We start from the raw sequence: 16,021 nt of genomic DNA, 5'->3' as shown, positions 1-16,021 counted from the left end.
TAACATATGTAATGTAGCGTGGTAGAAGAGTAAAATAACAACCGAACGTCACACAACGCGAATTCTGTAACCAGGCGTCACACAATGTGAATTGCGCAACGAGTGGGTTGTTCAATGCTTCCAGCCCATTACAAAGGGCTCTGCCATAATTATTCATCGTCATCAGCTACAGCATCAACAAAGTGCACATAATGCCTTACAGGTGTTTAGCAGGTACCACGGTTCTCCGCAAAATGACGAAAAATTGCATAGTAGCTGCTTCCCTACTTCACAAAAATTATGATTTATAGCGTAGTGGGTTCCTTGCAAGTGCACTTCTGTTGGTTACCAAGGAAGCCCGTAAGGCTCCCATGATCCATTTCCTCAGAGTCTCAATAAAGTTCTTTCCCGCTCTCTCTCTCTCTTTCTCACGTTAACGTATGTTATATAGCATGGTGGGAGAGTGAAATAATGACCAGGCGTTACACAATTACGTAACTAGGAAGTTATTCACAGCTTCCAACCCATTACAAAGGGCTCAGCCATAATTCTTCATCGTCATCAGCCGTCGCATCAAGAAACTGCACATAATTCCTTACAGATGGTACCTCGCTTCTCCGCAGAATGACGAATAATGTCGTGGTGGGTGCTTCCCAACTTCACAAACATTATGATTTGTGGCGTAGTGGGTACGTTGCTAGTGTACTTGTATTAGTACCCACAAGAGAGTTTATAACGTGCTCTAGACATGCCGCTCTTCAAGCTTTCGCTGTGATTGTCCTGCGCTTTCCGCGCAGGCCTGGCGTTTTTTAACTTCTTCTAAATTTTATAAGTGGAGCAATGTTTGATCTTAAGGGCTGCTATTAGACATTTCGGTGCTCGTACTGTGACTGGAGACAGCACATGCGCTTGTTTTATAATGGGGGAACGCACAATTGCGAACCATGCTTAGTGCCCATTGCTTATGGGATTCGCTGTGCAACAAACATTGTGTATAAATACATTGTTACGTAGAGTACTGGGTGAGTTGGTGTATTGTCATGTCGAAGCGAAGTGCGAGGAAAAACAGGACACAGTAAAGAACACACAGCACCTGTCCTGTGTAGCGCCTGTCCTGTGTGTTCTTTACTGTGTCCTGCTTTTCCTCGCGCTTCGCTTCGACATAAATACGTTGTACGCAAATACAGTGTGTATAAGCTATGCCGCGTAACACAGCTGCACTGCAGTGAAGCGAATCGGTCATCTTGCAATGCAAACACAAGTGTGAAGTGGGTGCTCGTTATTCCCATGTGAGCAGTTTGGAAGTCCCGAGCGATTTAAGCTTCCTAAGCGACGCGGTCAACTTATAATTGAAACACCATCCCGAAGCCCGCTTGTACCCTTTGGAATAAACGGTGGGTACCCGGCCGGCACTAGCGATCGAACCCGGTACCTCCTGCATTGGAAGCTGACGCCCAACCATTTCGCCTCTGCTGCGTTAATGAAGTGAGGGCAGTACAAAACCATGAATTCAGAACGACACCATGAGCGCTGACTGACAACGTTCTTATTTTATTATTGTACCGTGATAATATACAGAAACAAGAACAGCCTGCCCTGCATGTGCGAGACCACACAGTCAAATAATAACAAAATTAATATTATGAAGGCATCTTTTCCACTCGCAATGAAAAACTTTTTTTGAACTCAATGCAGGCCTAAGAAGCGCCTTCTAGGAACAAGATTTTCTCTTTGCCTTGAGATATCAAAGCCACGCTGCCACATGAAGTGCACTTTCTATGAATTGCATGTGCTTCCACTGTCAACTGCACGTCAATGGTGTCTGCCCAGAATCCTACATGCGCGAAAGTCTGGTGAGCAGCCACAGTTTCAATAATGAAGAGCAGAATTACTCCCCGCTTCCAGCGAAGATTGTTCTCGTGTTGAAGCATCGAAGGGTCTCACCTATGTAAGTTTTCCAGTCAATTCACAATTGACCGGAAAGTACACACAATTCACGAAAAGGGCACTTCATGTGTCAGCATGGTGTTTATCTCTGGACATCTTGTTCTTAGGAGGCACTTCATGAGCCTGTCTTGAGATTCTTTCTTTGTTTCTTTCTTTCCGTGCATGTAATGTTTGCGGCAACCACCCAACATGCAAGATCGCCAACTAGCCAAGATGCATACCATTATAATGTTTCATAGTCTTCGTTAAGATTTGACAGTGTGGTCTCACACATGTGGAGCAGGCTGTTTGTGTTTCTCTATATGGCCACGGTGCAATAAAGAGAAGCATTGTGAGTCAGTGCTCATGGTGTTGTTGTCACTTTGTCCATGTTGTGTGTGCTCTCATTTTTGTCAGACTATGCTACACCAACTAGACCACCATCACCATGTTTTACATGTACTTGTTACAGAGGCATGCTGTAATGTATCTAATAGGGTGCATGCCTGTTTAAAGAAGGCATGGCACTGGTTACTGGACTTGCCATTATTTTCAATTTTTAGGGCACTTTTCATCTACATTGCTGTGATGTCAAACATAAAGTAAATGCATTTAACATTGAAAATACAGCACAGACCCTTAAACATGTTCTATGGTCTTCTGTGCCAGCTTAAACTATCCAATCTAGAGTAATGAAAACCAACAGACAATCCAGCCAAGGAAAGTATACGGGACATCATTTGTAGTAATTATGATATAAATGTGAAAAAATTAAAGTGGATGAAAATACAACTGAACCTGCAACTTTCGAGTGACTCGTCCGATGCTCTACCAGTTGAGCCACAGCGAGGATTGTCTTCCTGTACACTTTATCAGGTATCATCATAAAACAGCGCACACACACAAAAAGGAAGGACTGAAGCGCTCGTGTCGTCAGTTCTTCCTTCTTGTGTGTTTGCGCTGTTTTATGATGCACCAACTCGCCCAAATAGCTACTTATCGGGTATATCTGCAGCACACTTAAGCCTGGGAGCGCCACTTATAGCTGTGACGGCCAGTATGGAACACTCTTCTTTTGCCTGCTGGCGTCATGCTGTCCAATAATCCCTCGCATACTACCTGACCGCATCAAGCCTTCCACAAGGAGACCCTCACTATGAATGGTTTTCATTAATGTTCTGCCTAACAGAGAAACAAGCCCTTAAATTCCTCCTCTTTCGTCCAATCTAGACTAGTGTCATGCATGTTTTCGTCTGTGCAAAGCTTGCTGTGTTAATCTGCACTCATTACAAATTTGTATATTTTAGCACCTGCTTAAGCAGTGCAGCATATATGGTACAAAAGTCTTTCTGTTGCATGGATTTCAATATTTGCTTTTAAGAATATTTGTTTTAGTACATGTGTACTTCCATACATTACTGAAATTTTTTTAAGTGTAGTATGGCATTGAAATACTTTTCTGGCACTGCCTTGAAACAGCAAGGAAAGGTCACATTTATTTTGCTACTGCATTTATTATTGAAGATATTGTCATCATAAAAATAAAAGCTGAAGCATTTATTTTTATGATGGCAAGCAGCAAAATCTTTCTGCATTTATTGGTTTTCTGATTGTGTTACTGCACTACAACATTTGCAATGGCACACGTCGTTCTGGTGCATCACACTTTAATCACGACTCGACAAGTGAATATGTCCCCTGCGTGTGCTGACCACACTCAACAACTTGCACACGCTCATCTGTCAGCCTCACAGCACAGCCGGACCAGAGGTGCAACTACACCCTCAGTCACCACGACGTGTTCTTTTCTCTGGGTGCCCTTGCACTGCTTTTGTCTCTCTCCTGTTGAGCTGGTCTTTGTGAGAAACTTGTGATAGCACTTGCAACATCACTGAAGCCTCCTATGCTATAGTGCATAGCGCCACCTATGGAATATGCTTTCACCACCAGGGTCGGTGTTAAGATATAAAAGAAATTCAACACGCTGGCCAAGCAAGAGACCAGTGCAAAGGAGTGTAAAGAAGGGCATCCGTGCATGAGCCTGTGTTCATCTTGACCTCTCCCTGTGGTGCTCTTGTAAGTACACTGTTAGTACCGTATATACTCATGTAATGGCTGCATACGTGACAACTGCACCAAGAACTTTGTTGAAGAATACTCCCAGTCATGCGACGACCCACATTTTATGATGAATCACTTTGGTTCCGGCAAAACTCTTAAAGAAATGATGCATTAGAAACCTCGATTATACGCTGCAATTTAACAGCAACGCCACATTGTACACCTATGTGGTACTGTCAGAGAAAAAAAAAAAGAAAGAAAGAACTTATTTACTCGAATCCAATGGGCGCTCAATTTTCGCAGGCTTAAAATAAACAAAAATGTGCCTATATATAATACCAGCTTTTTAATATAAAACTGACATGCCCCTATCTTAATGATTAGAAAGAAACAAGTACAATTTTCCTTCATAAAATGAAAAAGTTGTTCTTTTGGTAGTTGATTTTCTTCTGTGATCCAGTTTTCTCGGCTTTAAGATCGCTTCCAATACACCTTGATTGCGTCCATAATTCCAGGGCCATTACCTAACCAGCTTGATGCGCACGGAGTCACTTGAGCGAGTCGGCAAGCTTGTCTTTGAGGTCTGGATATTCTCCCTTTCTCGGCCTGTGGAAACTTTGTAGTCAACATACAGCTGAAGATCTCCCTTTGTTTACGCTGCTCATGGTTACAGGCCTGAAGCATGCAGAATGGACACAGTGAGCTATCTTCAGCGTGAAAAGTAACTTTCCTTTGACATGAGCAATCATAGTAAAAGTGACACATCAGCAACTGCACTTCATTGGGCGGCGTCAGTGGGGCAGCTGCCCCCCTATTATTTCTGCCTGCCCCCCCACCCCACCCCCACCCCCAACAGCAAACATATTCAAAGCAAACTCACTTTTTTTGTGGGTGTCCCCCCCCCCTCATAAAAATATCCTGGTGCCGCCCCTGCGCACTTAAAACAAGCAATACTTATTCGGTGAATATCGTGGAATACTAGAGCTAAGTGCTCTGGCTGTGCTAAAGCTATCAGACAAGGCCCAAACCAACGTTGGCCCAAACAGCAGGTGCATGTATCAGCAGAAAATGAAAAGCACGGGTACACACGTACAGGGGCGATGCAAAGAAGCGCTATCTGCACGACACGCTGTTTTATCTCGCTCTGAGCTTGATGGCTATAAAGAGATCCTAGAGTGGACTTTGATTGCATCACAGATGACTCCAGTAGCTTTTAATGGCTACAACCACTTGAAAAGAAATGTGAAACACCAGGCTGCCGTACTGTCTGCGTTTCTTTCATCGCCCCACATGAAACTGCACAATCAATGTTTAGCTCTCTCCTTCAACATGCACTGCGTGCCAGTCAACAGAAAGTGAAGCCCTACCAAAATAAGCGGCACGTGGTCCATGAAAGCAAGCAGCCTGTGGCACAGTGGGTCAAGCTGTGCTAATAATGCTTGTTGGTGTGTGTCTTCTGCTTTGCTGCCAGGGTGGCACGACCTAGTCAGGCGATTACTCAGCCTTTAGTCGTGTCCCCCAAGGCAAATCGTAACAATCTTGCCTTGAATAAACCTTGAAGGAGATTAAAATATTGTTGAACAATAGACGCTATGTCAATTCTTCGGCATGCAGTGCCATTTAATGTAACATTGCTTTCATTGAGCCAAATAAACCCAATGCACAAACAAAAGCAGCACACTCAGCTAACCAACTAGCCTAATTGCTGACATAAAAGTACCCGTGATTGGAATGACGCTTTGCTTATTATTACTCTGAATGTGCTGCACTGAAAAGGAACCACAATGCTTCGTCCACAAAAAAAGCTCTTCTTTGCGTCTGAATCCAACAGGCCAGTGGCATTATAGACGCAAAGGAACGTTAAAATGTGCATATGCCACAAAAATGTTGGATATTCATGTACCATACACGCACAATAATATGCTCTATTCCAATTATCGCTAGACTTGAAGGGATCCCCGAAAGTGGTTGACTGATTCGCCACGTGATCTAGTGGAGTCGCCGCCTAGGCTTCTGGCTGAACTGCGCCTAGTGTGGATTGCGCCATGCGTCGTCTGCTAGCCACATTGTGTTTGCATGTGCGCGTACGTCATGCAGGTCCTCAAAAGGCGGTTTGTTCCGTTGCGTTAGTGCAACTTTAATCGCTCGTACGTATGCCTAACACGATGTAAAGAAGCATTTGGCCTTGATCAGTTGTATATGCACTGTAATAAGATCAGTGAGTGCGCTTGTCGAGATGTGCTGTGTGTGGTCGTCGTACCCTCCGTTCACGAGAGTCATATCAGTGTAGGTGCCGCTCTGTGGTTCAAGCGCATTGCAGAGGGCACTTGGCGTTGTCCTAAAGATGAGAAGTATTAAATCTCGTGTGAATATAGCCTTTTAGTGGCTCAGTGGTAAAAAAAGGCTCTCATGCAGTTGCGCGTTGTGGTTAGGTGTATAACTTCGGGACTGTCGTTTATAGGTTACACGACGAGCTTTAGTTGCGTTAGGTCCTCGTCCCACTACAGATAAATATTTCTGTCAAGTCACGTCTGACACTTCGGTACTTAAATTGTCCCCTAAAAAGAACAGAAAATTGAATGACACGGAAATCGCAAAACTGAGTTGCCTTGCGCAATTTTACCTTGTGGTGAAATTTATACAAAAACACCCGTGTACTTAGATTAAGGTACGCGTTAAAGAGCCCTGATGGTGAAAATTAATCCAAACGGCGTACTTTACATTTCTGTCGTCGTAATTTCACGCGAAGCCACATCTTTTTTTCTTTACATTATCTTGAGCGTTTGTGTTGTGTTGTTATAGATTGACGGAAGGCACCGGATATTATTCGCATGAAAAAACGTACTTTGGTCCCATGAAATAACGGGGCTTTGTTCCATTACTGTAGTGCAAGTAATAAATCAAAGAAAGTTCCGAGCTGTACAGTTACCTTTGTGTATTGCTACTGGAATAAAAACAAGCGTGTGCATGTTAAACGTCCCGTAGTGCTAAAGCGCGGTCAGCCACGTAGCTTTCCTCAGTAAACCTATCAACTGTCCTACAATCCATGGAGAAGTGAATAAGGAATGCGGTTGAATATTTTAATACGCCGGGCACTAAGTACTATTTGAACTCATCGTGCAGGAATACGGGCTTTCTTTTTGTCGGGTATCCAGATGAACAAGAAAAGTAAATACTTAATTCAGTCGCGCTACAACAGTGCGTAGTAGGTGGAACACAAGCTAAACGTAAAAATAAAGCAACAAGAAAACGTCCCCTATTGCGAAAACGCCGACTGTTGCCGAAGGCAAGCAACCCGTTCGTTGTCAGGATGCGCTTCTCTCGCAAGTAATAGTAACGTTCGGCGCGCTTCGCGAGCATTAATTCAGGAATGAAGAGCGCACATATTACCAGAAAGCTACCGTGAACGCATTTTGTTTGCCGGAAATCGGGTCAAATCGCTCACAACGAAGCGCTGTTGTGCGCGTTTGTATACGCGCCGACAACCGCCTATCCACACTAGCGCGGCGACGGTGCTGCCACCTGTAGCGCGATCTCGCGGCGAATAGCGTAAGAGTTTTGGTGATTGACGATAAATATTTACCGTCGTAGTTGTTGAACTGACCGTTATAAAACACCCAAAAAATAAATAATCGAATGGCGGGACCAGCAACCGGCCCACCATCTGAAAAACCGGCCTGGCCGGTCTAAAACCGGGCAGGTGGCAACCCTACAGTCTCTTGACGACTGTTTCTTTTCTGTGGACCAGACCACAGGATAAACTGCAGCTTTGTTCTGCGGACTAGATCACAAAATAAAGTGCAGCTTTATTTTTTGGACCACACCAAAAAGACTTGTGCTGTGGACCGTGCGCACCAGACATTGCTGTAGCCCAAACAGCCCACCTCTCTTGACGACGGGTTTCTCTCACAAATTGCGAGGATTTATTATGTTGTCTGGTTCACGGAATAAGTACTGCGCCCTCCTCTCTTGACGACAGCTTCTCTCGCGAATCGTAATATTCGCTCACAGATTTGTGAATAAGTCCGGACCAATGGGGTCATTTCCGGGCATAGTACGCGAGATGGAAGACGCTTATGCGTGAAAGGTTCGAAATGCGAAGGCGAAGCCCACCTTTGGCATGCTTGCTGGTCTGACATGCCAAAGCAGGTAAACTTGTCGTGAATTGAAGCAGCAAAAAGAAGGCGTATAATAACAAATGAGAGCGGTTCTAAAAATTTCTGGACCTGATCTATCGAGTGCGGAACACTTAAGTCGCTTTCACCACAGTACATCTGTGTCATGCAAAAAGAAAATGTGCACTAAGATCTGCATGGGAGACTCAAATTTTGAGTGATCCTTCCGATTGTGCGAACACGGCCACGGATCACCCGAAGAACAGCGTCAACGCCACCGCGAGAAGGGAATCGTCACGACAAAGGGCGACGCTACGGAAATATTCTGGCTCTGATCTATCGCGTCAGGACACACTTTAGTCACTTTCACTGCAGTGCGTTAGTGTCGTGCAAAAAAAAAAAGTGCATTTAGATTGGCAAGGAGCTACTTTAGCTGTTTGTGTAAAGTTTTCAGACGTTGACGATTATAGAAGTACTCGTAATTATACGGCGCGTGCAAGTGCATCTAATTAAGTGACAAAGTGTGCTGTGTCCAGTGATAACTATACTCGCCGACAACTTTTCTTGGCATTGAAGCGAAGGCTACAGAGCCACAATGCACGTATCCTACCGCTAATGAATGTAGTCCCACAATTGCGTCCGTATTTTCTGCGTGAGATATATAAAATGCTCCTTCATTTTCTACATGTAGCTTTTTGTGACGGAACGCAGCGCACACAAGCGAGATATCTGCATTTCTTTTACTTTACACGTTGTCACTTTGCGTTTTTGCGTGCGTGAAAAAGTCGCGCCTTTTACCCGTACATTAGACGCTAAGCAGCGTTTGCGTCGAAGTGCAACGCTAGCCATCACACTCCACGGCGTTACGAGACGCGCGCCAAACCGGACTACTTCGCGTAGCAGTACATGTGCAGACGCTCCGCCCCCGTAGCTTTCCCTTCAGTGCCAAGAAAAGTTGTCGGCGAGTATAGGCCTCGTGAGCTGGTATGGTGGCGCTACTGCTCTCGCCCTCTATCGGGCTAGCGGCGCACTGTTAGGATTGTCGCCTACGGGCCCGACTGCATGTTTCAAGGCGGCGGCTGCGGTTGCGGCGGCTGCTGTTCTCCAAGAACGGCCGCCGTAGTTCTTTTTTTTTTTCTGTCTGCGTGTGTAAATACGCTGTGCTAACTTATCTTTATTTATGTTTTTCTTCCTGTCTGAAAAACCTCTCAAACTACAGCCGTTTAAAGCTGCCGAAAAACCAGCATGCAGCGACTCTTGTTAACGTAAGCATTCAAAAAAACTTCGTCCCCTATTCGCCTCAAGCCATTCGATGAAGACAGGCCCCTCTCAGTCATTCTTTTCGCTGAAAACCGAACTGCGAGCCCTACCAACAAAAAAAAAAAGAAAAAGCCGACAAAAGACAGCTGTTTGCGCCGGAAACAAGTTCTTTTCCGTCTCTTGGGAACAGTAGACCTCCCCACGCCCCCCCCCCCCCCCCCCCCCCCCCCCCACACACACACACACACACACACACACACACACACACACACACACACACACACACACACACACACACACACACACACACACACACACACACACACACACACACACACACACACACACACACACACACACACACACACACACACACACACACACAAACACGCTCACAACGCACGCACACACACAAGCGAGCGAGCGCACACACTTCACAGTGAGACTGCAAGCGAGCGCCCATCAGTTCGTCTGGTTGTCGTCTGCTAGGAAAGCGCATCGCCAGCCACGGCCGCCAGCCCGCGCGTGAACGTGAGGACAAGACGCGACGATCGTCTGTTGTTCTGCGGTTTCCGTAGGATTGAAATTGTAATAACGTGTGTTTCAAAAGGAGTTCTTGGTCGCTTGGTACGAAGTTGCACGCGAGTGGTCAGTGTGTGGTCTGAAAGAAGTATTGATGTGCGCGATGGAATCTTCCGACATTATTGGGAAATGCAGAGTGCAATCGAAAACCGAGGACTACGCCGAACGAGTGGAGGTGAGCTTTTGATTTTTCAGTGCTCTACGTCTGCTGAGCCATACCGAACTGTTTTCGTTCTCAGCGAAGAGGACGCGGCAAATTTGTGTCTGATTCCGCACCGGCTACCCCTGCTCGCCGCTCTGGCTGGCAAGAAATCACGCGTGAGAGCAGGAGACGCAGACAGGCCCATTGACCCTCTAGGTGGCCGTTGTCAGCCTGCTATCTACCTATTTCTTTGTGACCTTGTAAGCTTGTGTATACATTTAAAATAAATAATAAAAGGCGAAAAAAAAACGCACGAAAATGGGGACACTTATGTACGGAATTCGAGGCGTTGCTTACGCAGCCCCGCACAGCTGCGGTAGGGTTGTCTTTCATTTTCGTCCGACTTCTGAGGTAACCCGCAGAATTTAAAAGCTAGTTGCTTCCGAACGGTGTTCCTACAGCTCTTGTGCCAGCCATGCACGCAGAAGTACGAAAAAGTACCGGACTACTGCGACGTTTTTACGTCCTTTCGGCGAGGAGCCCTGCGTTTCTACTGTGACTGCGCGCCCGGGAGCAACAAACGACAATCCTAACTTTTCAGCCGCGGGCGTCAGGTGGCGCTGCCTGTTCGGTTCAAAGCTGCAGCGCACTAGGCCTATAGTAGGTTCTCTCCAATCTTATAGCGCATTTTTTTTTTTTTTTGCTTGACACAGGTGTACTGCGGCGAAAGTGGCTTAAGCGTTGCGTACTCGATGGATCAAGGCCAGAAAATGTTATACACACTGTCATTTGTTATTATTGTTTTCTTTTCACGGTGGCGTTAGCGTTCTTTTTCGGGTGATTTATGGCCGCGCCCATTTGGAAGGATTGCTCAAAATTCGAGTGTCCCCTGCAAATGTTAGTGCGCTTTTTCACATGACACAAGCGTACTGTGGTGAAAGTGACTTCAGTGTTCCGCACGCGTCAGATTAGGTCCACGAAATTTTAGAACCGCTGTCATTTGTTATCATTATACGCCTTCGTTTTGCTCCTTCCGTTCACAATAACAACTTTATCTGCGGCTGATATCGACGCTCGCGTATGTCAAAACATTGGAATCTTCATTATCGATCCACAAAACAAAGAGAAAATATTGCTATTCGCGAGAGAAGCTGCCGCCAAGGGAGGAGGGAGAAGTGCCTATTCGTGGACCAGACCACAGAATAAACCCCCGCAATTTGTGACAGAAAACCGTCGTCAAGAGATGTGGGCTGTTTGGGCTACAGCCAAGTCTGGTGCGCACGGTCCATAGCACATCTATTTGCTGTGGGGTGTGGTCCATAAAATAAAACTTTATTTTGTGCTCTGGTCCACAGAACAAAGCTGCAGTTTACCCTGTGGTCTGGTCCACGGAATAAGCACTGCGATTTCGCAACGACAAAGAACAAAATACCACAGGGAGCAAAAAGTGCAGTAGTGCGACCAGGGCGCGGCGAACCAGCCGGAAAAATGCGTTTGTCTAATGATGGATGGATGGATGGATGCTATGAGCGTCCCCTTTAAAACGGGGCGGTGACATGTCTGCCACCAGGCTCGAAGGCGAAAAAAAAAGAAAGAAGAAAAAAAACTTCCTTGTTTCATGTTGTCCTAATGCCTTATCTACATTGATTAAATCTATGTTATTATACCAAAAAATGTAAATTCACGGTCGTACTTCACGGTCGTACTACTGACGGTCGCACGGTCGCACGGTCGTACTTCACGGTCGTACTACTGACGATAGTACTTGCAGCGCCATCTCGCCTCGCTTTATTGCAGTTCAGTATGCTGCCGCACGGCCACCTGGATCGGGGCCCGATCCAAGGTGGCCGTGGCCGCCGCTACCCTTATTTCCGTACTACAGCCAAAGGTACAGTTTCCGTTCTCTAAAGTTCTCTGATGAAACTCTGACTTTCAACAACGGAGACACACGCGGCGGCGCAGACGTTGGTTGGGCTGAATATAATGACAAAACACGCATCACTGGAATAGAGCGAGTGGAGGGTCGACGGCATTATGGAAAAGATCTAGTGGTGTTTGTTGCAACCAAGAATATTTTGGGCCATAAACGGTTCGATGCCGTGTAAACAGGTGGACTATACTCGGGGACAACTTTCTGCGGCAATGAAGGGAAAGCTACAGAGCCACAATGCACGTATCCTACCGCTAATGAGTGTAGTCCCACAATTGCGTCGCTCCTTCATTTTCTACATGTAGCTTTTTTGAGACGGAACGCAGCGCACACAACCGAGATATTTGTATTTCTTTTACTTTACACCGTGTCACTTTGCGCTTTTGCGTGCTTGAAAAAAATTACAGCATATCCACGGGTGAATGATGAAGAGCTTGGGCGAAGCTCCTGAAGCAATCATGGTTACATCGTGAAATGTTCAGTGGTTTCGCCCAGCAGTAAACAAAAGCGATACGCCGCTTTGATTATTCTTCCTTTTCTGATCTTCTCTATCTTTTTTTAAATTTTTTTTATCTCTATAGGACAGCGCCATCTAGTATATCGTCACCCAACTGCAGTTTGCATGCATCTCTATGGGACAGCGCCATCTATTGAATGATACGGGAGACGCGACGGCGGGGCACGCCGGATGGAGCGACGACCGACAAGGTGATAAGTCGCGCCTTTTACCCGTACCTTAGACGCTACGCAGCGTTTGCGTCGAAATGCAACGCTAGCCATCACTTTCCACGGCGTTACGAGACGCGCGCCAAACCGGACTACTTCGCGTAGCAGTACATGTGCAGACGCTCCGCCCCCGTAGCTTTCCCTTCATTGCCACAGAAAGTAAGCTGTACTCGAATGTGCGCAACAAGGTGCAGGGATATGGGATTATAGCAAATTGGCACAGTTGGACCAGCACTGGTTCATTGACATGGGCGTCCGGAGGGGGGTGCAAGGGGGGGCGGCTGCCCCCCCCCCTGGAATTTCGGATAATATCTTTCTATGCAGTAGCAATAAGCTGTACACGTTCGTTAGCACACAAAAGGTCCGCATATCGGTGTGAAACGGCCTTCAGGATCGCCAGCCAACTTTGCTATTACATATTATTGACTGACATTGCCGGTCAAGTCACGGTAGCGAACTCCTCCCCCCCCCCCCCCCCCCCCATGGAGGCACCCCCCCTGGAAAAAAATTCTGCGGACGCCCTTGTTCATTGATGCAGCTGATGAATAGAAAAATGAATTTACATTTGTGGGGTCTGAGCGATAAAACTCGCCCCCGCCCTCGGAACACACGGAGACAGTTCACGCGGTCGGGCAACAAAAACGGATATATGGCGAGCTCGCGGGCCGAATTTGTAACACGTAACATGCTAAACTTAGGCACAATAAAAGACATACAATACACCATAACATAAGACGACATAATGCAGTACAAATGCGGCGCCGCAGATGCACGACTCACCACGAGGGCCCGAGGGAAGCGAGCCGCGGTACCGTCCCCCGGACCCACCGCGAGGAGACGTCCATCCGCGCGCGCAGCCACACCCAAAAAAAGACCCACCAGACCCACATGCCGTTTCTCCGCGGCGGCGATGCCGGCGCCACCGCGCTAAACTCTGGTTACAGCCAGCGCATCCCCGACCTTGGACGAACGTCTCCGCTTACGCCAAGCACGTGCGTTCCAAACACAGCGGCCGCGCCCAAGCTACGGCAGTCGCCCCTACATGGGTGATATAGCACCCCCACACATTAAAGAGCGTTTGATTGGCATTTTCACAAAAGGGTGTTTGCGTCAATGACTATGTCAACTTGACCGGCAGGCAGGTACAGACCTGCCTTCTTAACGCGCAGGCGACGGGAACCATGTGAGTGCACAAATCTCGAGCTTCCTTCAAACGGATCTCCATCAAAAAGGTCAGACACTCTTTCCATGCACTTTTGGAGCGTTCGGGTTTTCGCCTGCATAGAAAGTTTTCAGCAAGTCGACAGCTCGCTCGGCCCACACACCGGACACGACACGAGTGGTGGTGCCGTCGATGCAGTTCAGGACAGATCCCATTCCGCCGAAGCGTTCGTTGGCGCAGCCAAACACGATCCCCGAGACACCCAGTACGCTCAGGGCCGAAGCGCACATGATGCACGGCTCTACCGTGACGTACACACAGGTGGCAGGGAACACGTGTTTCCAGTGCAGCCGACGATCGGCGCACCAGGCCAGCACTTGCTCGATGCAGCCCATCTCGGCGTGCCGACACGCGTTTCTCGACTCGTTCACGCGGTTCCTGTCACGGGCAATGATGGCTTCGCCGTCGTAGACCATAACACAGCCGACAGGGACTTCACCCGACGACAGTGCTTCTTCAGCCAGGCGGAAACACTCGCTCATCACACTGCGATCGAAGCTCGTGGCAGCCATGGGACCGACTTTGTGCCGATTACCGCAGATGTCAGACGCGTTCCATTGCGCCACAAGTGTAATTATTCGGAAACTGTACCTTTGACCACCGTGTCCTTTGGAGAGTTTCTTTATGGACTGTAGCAGCAGACTGTATCTAGCGGTAGTGTAGTAGCGGCTACCAACGTTGGCGGCTACGGCGTAACATTTAAACATTTTTAGTATATGACATTTAGTACATTCGACTACCGTAATTCGACTGGGCGCCGCCAGCGCCGCCACGGCCACGTCTGACTCTACGACGACACTCGAGATCGGAAACGGAGAAAGCTTGTCCGAGCCGAACGTACAGCCTGGAGCAGAAACCGAAAGCGGAAGTACGTAATTCGAGACGTAAAAGCAGGTCTCCCGTGGCAGTCGGTAATTCATAGAGTTTCCTAAAATTAACGGCAGTGTCTCCTTCCACCGGGTGGAAGGAGACGTTAGGTGGGCAAAGCGTTCGGTTCACCCATATAGCCGCTTAAAACCGGCTTGACTTGGCTTGAAGTGTATAAGTAGGTGGCGGCAGAGTAGCGTTCAGGCCCGTTTGTGTGGCTTGCCGCTTGCGTGGTGAGTGTTGGCAGAGGAGGCACACTACTGTACTGATGTTGATATTGAGCGTGAACTGTGTGCATTAACGAGAACTGTGTGTGTTGTAGAAGTCGTAGCAAATCGTTGCCGCTTTTGTTGCGATGTCCTCCGGTTCAGTGGACCACTGCTAAATCTATAAGCAATGATAACGAGCTGTTCGAGCCAGGGGCGTAGGCAGAAATTTTTTTCGGTGGGGGCACCTTCTTGATCTGTAGTGGGGAAGAGCAGGCAGATGTGGTCGAGTGTCATTTTCTGCTCTGTATGCTATTGCAAAAAAAAATTTCGGGGGGGGCACGGGCCCGGTGTGCCCTAACGTGGCTACGCCCCTGGTTCGAGCATGAGATAAAGGCCATGTGTTACGTGATTTGTGAAATGTGTCTGTCTGACGCACAGCTTGTACTGTGGCGTACGTGTATGTGTGGTAAGTGCGTGCTCTGCGTGGCCCGTTTGTGTGGCTTGCGTGGTGGGTGCTGGCAGGGGAGGCACGGCACTACGCACTACTGTACTGGTGTTGATATTGAGCGTGAACTGTGCGCATTAACGAGAACCACCTCTGACCGTAGGGACGTGATCGCGTTGTGTATGTTGTAGAAGTCGTAGCAAGTCGTTGCCGCTTTCGTTCCTGCGATGTCCCCCTGTTCAGTGGACCATTGCCAAATCTATCAGATATGATAACGAGCTGTACGAGTATGAGATAAAGGCCATGAGTTACGTGATTTGTGAATGTCTGTCTGACGCACAGCTTGTACTGTGGCGGACATGTATGTGTGGTAAGTGCGTGCTTTGCGTGGATCGATCGCTTACAGTTGGAAAGTCATCTGGGCGAAGTGTACTTGAACCATCACTTTTATTTAACGGTGCGTCTAGGGTTACGTCCAGACGTAAATGTAGCCGTCGCTATCGTTACGCCCAGACGTAACTGTCCACGGGGTCCACGGTGCAATTCTGCCTCCGTGG

The 16,021-nt window shown here is 47.5% G+C and overlaps 1 protein-coding gene across 1 annotated transcript; it reads right to left on the bottom strand.

The window, feature by feature from the left end:
• Positions 1-13,281: 13,281 nt before the first annotated feature.
• LOC119382378 (tRNA-specific adenosine deaminase 2) lies at positions 13,282-14,702 on the bottom strand. Its single transcript, XM_037650072.2, has one exon. It carries the CDS (start codon positions 14,648-14,650, stop codon positions 13,955-13,957), a length of 696 nt encoding a protein of 231 aa, XP_037506000.1. The 5' UTR covers positions 14,651-14,702; the 3' UTR covers positions 13,282-13,954.
• Between the last annotated feature and the right edge of the window lie 1,319 nt (positions 14,703-16,021).

The sequence above is a fragment of the Rhipicephalus sanguineus genome, chromosome 2 (genome assembly GCF_013339695.2).
Source record: "Rhipicephalus sanguineus isolate Rsan-2018 chromosome 2, BIME_Rsan_1.4, whole genome shotgun sequence".
NCBI classification, from domain to species: Eukaryota; Metazoa; Arthropoda; class Arachnida; order Ixodida; family Ixodidae; genus Rhipicephalus; species Rhipicephalus sanguineus.
The sequence above is the reverse complement of the archived record's forward strand: the minus strand, read 5'-3'. Positions and strand labels throughout refer to the sequence as shown.

Excerpts from the sequence above, each read along its gene's own strand:
- LOC119382378 (XM_037650072.2), bottom strand. The coding sequence starts at position 14,650 with ATGTTTAAATGTTACGCCGTAGCCGCCAACGTTGGTAGCCGCTACTAC.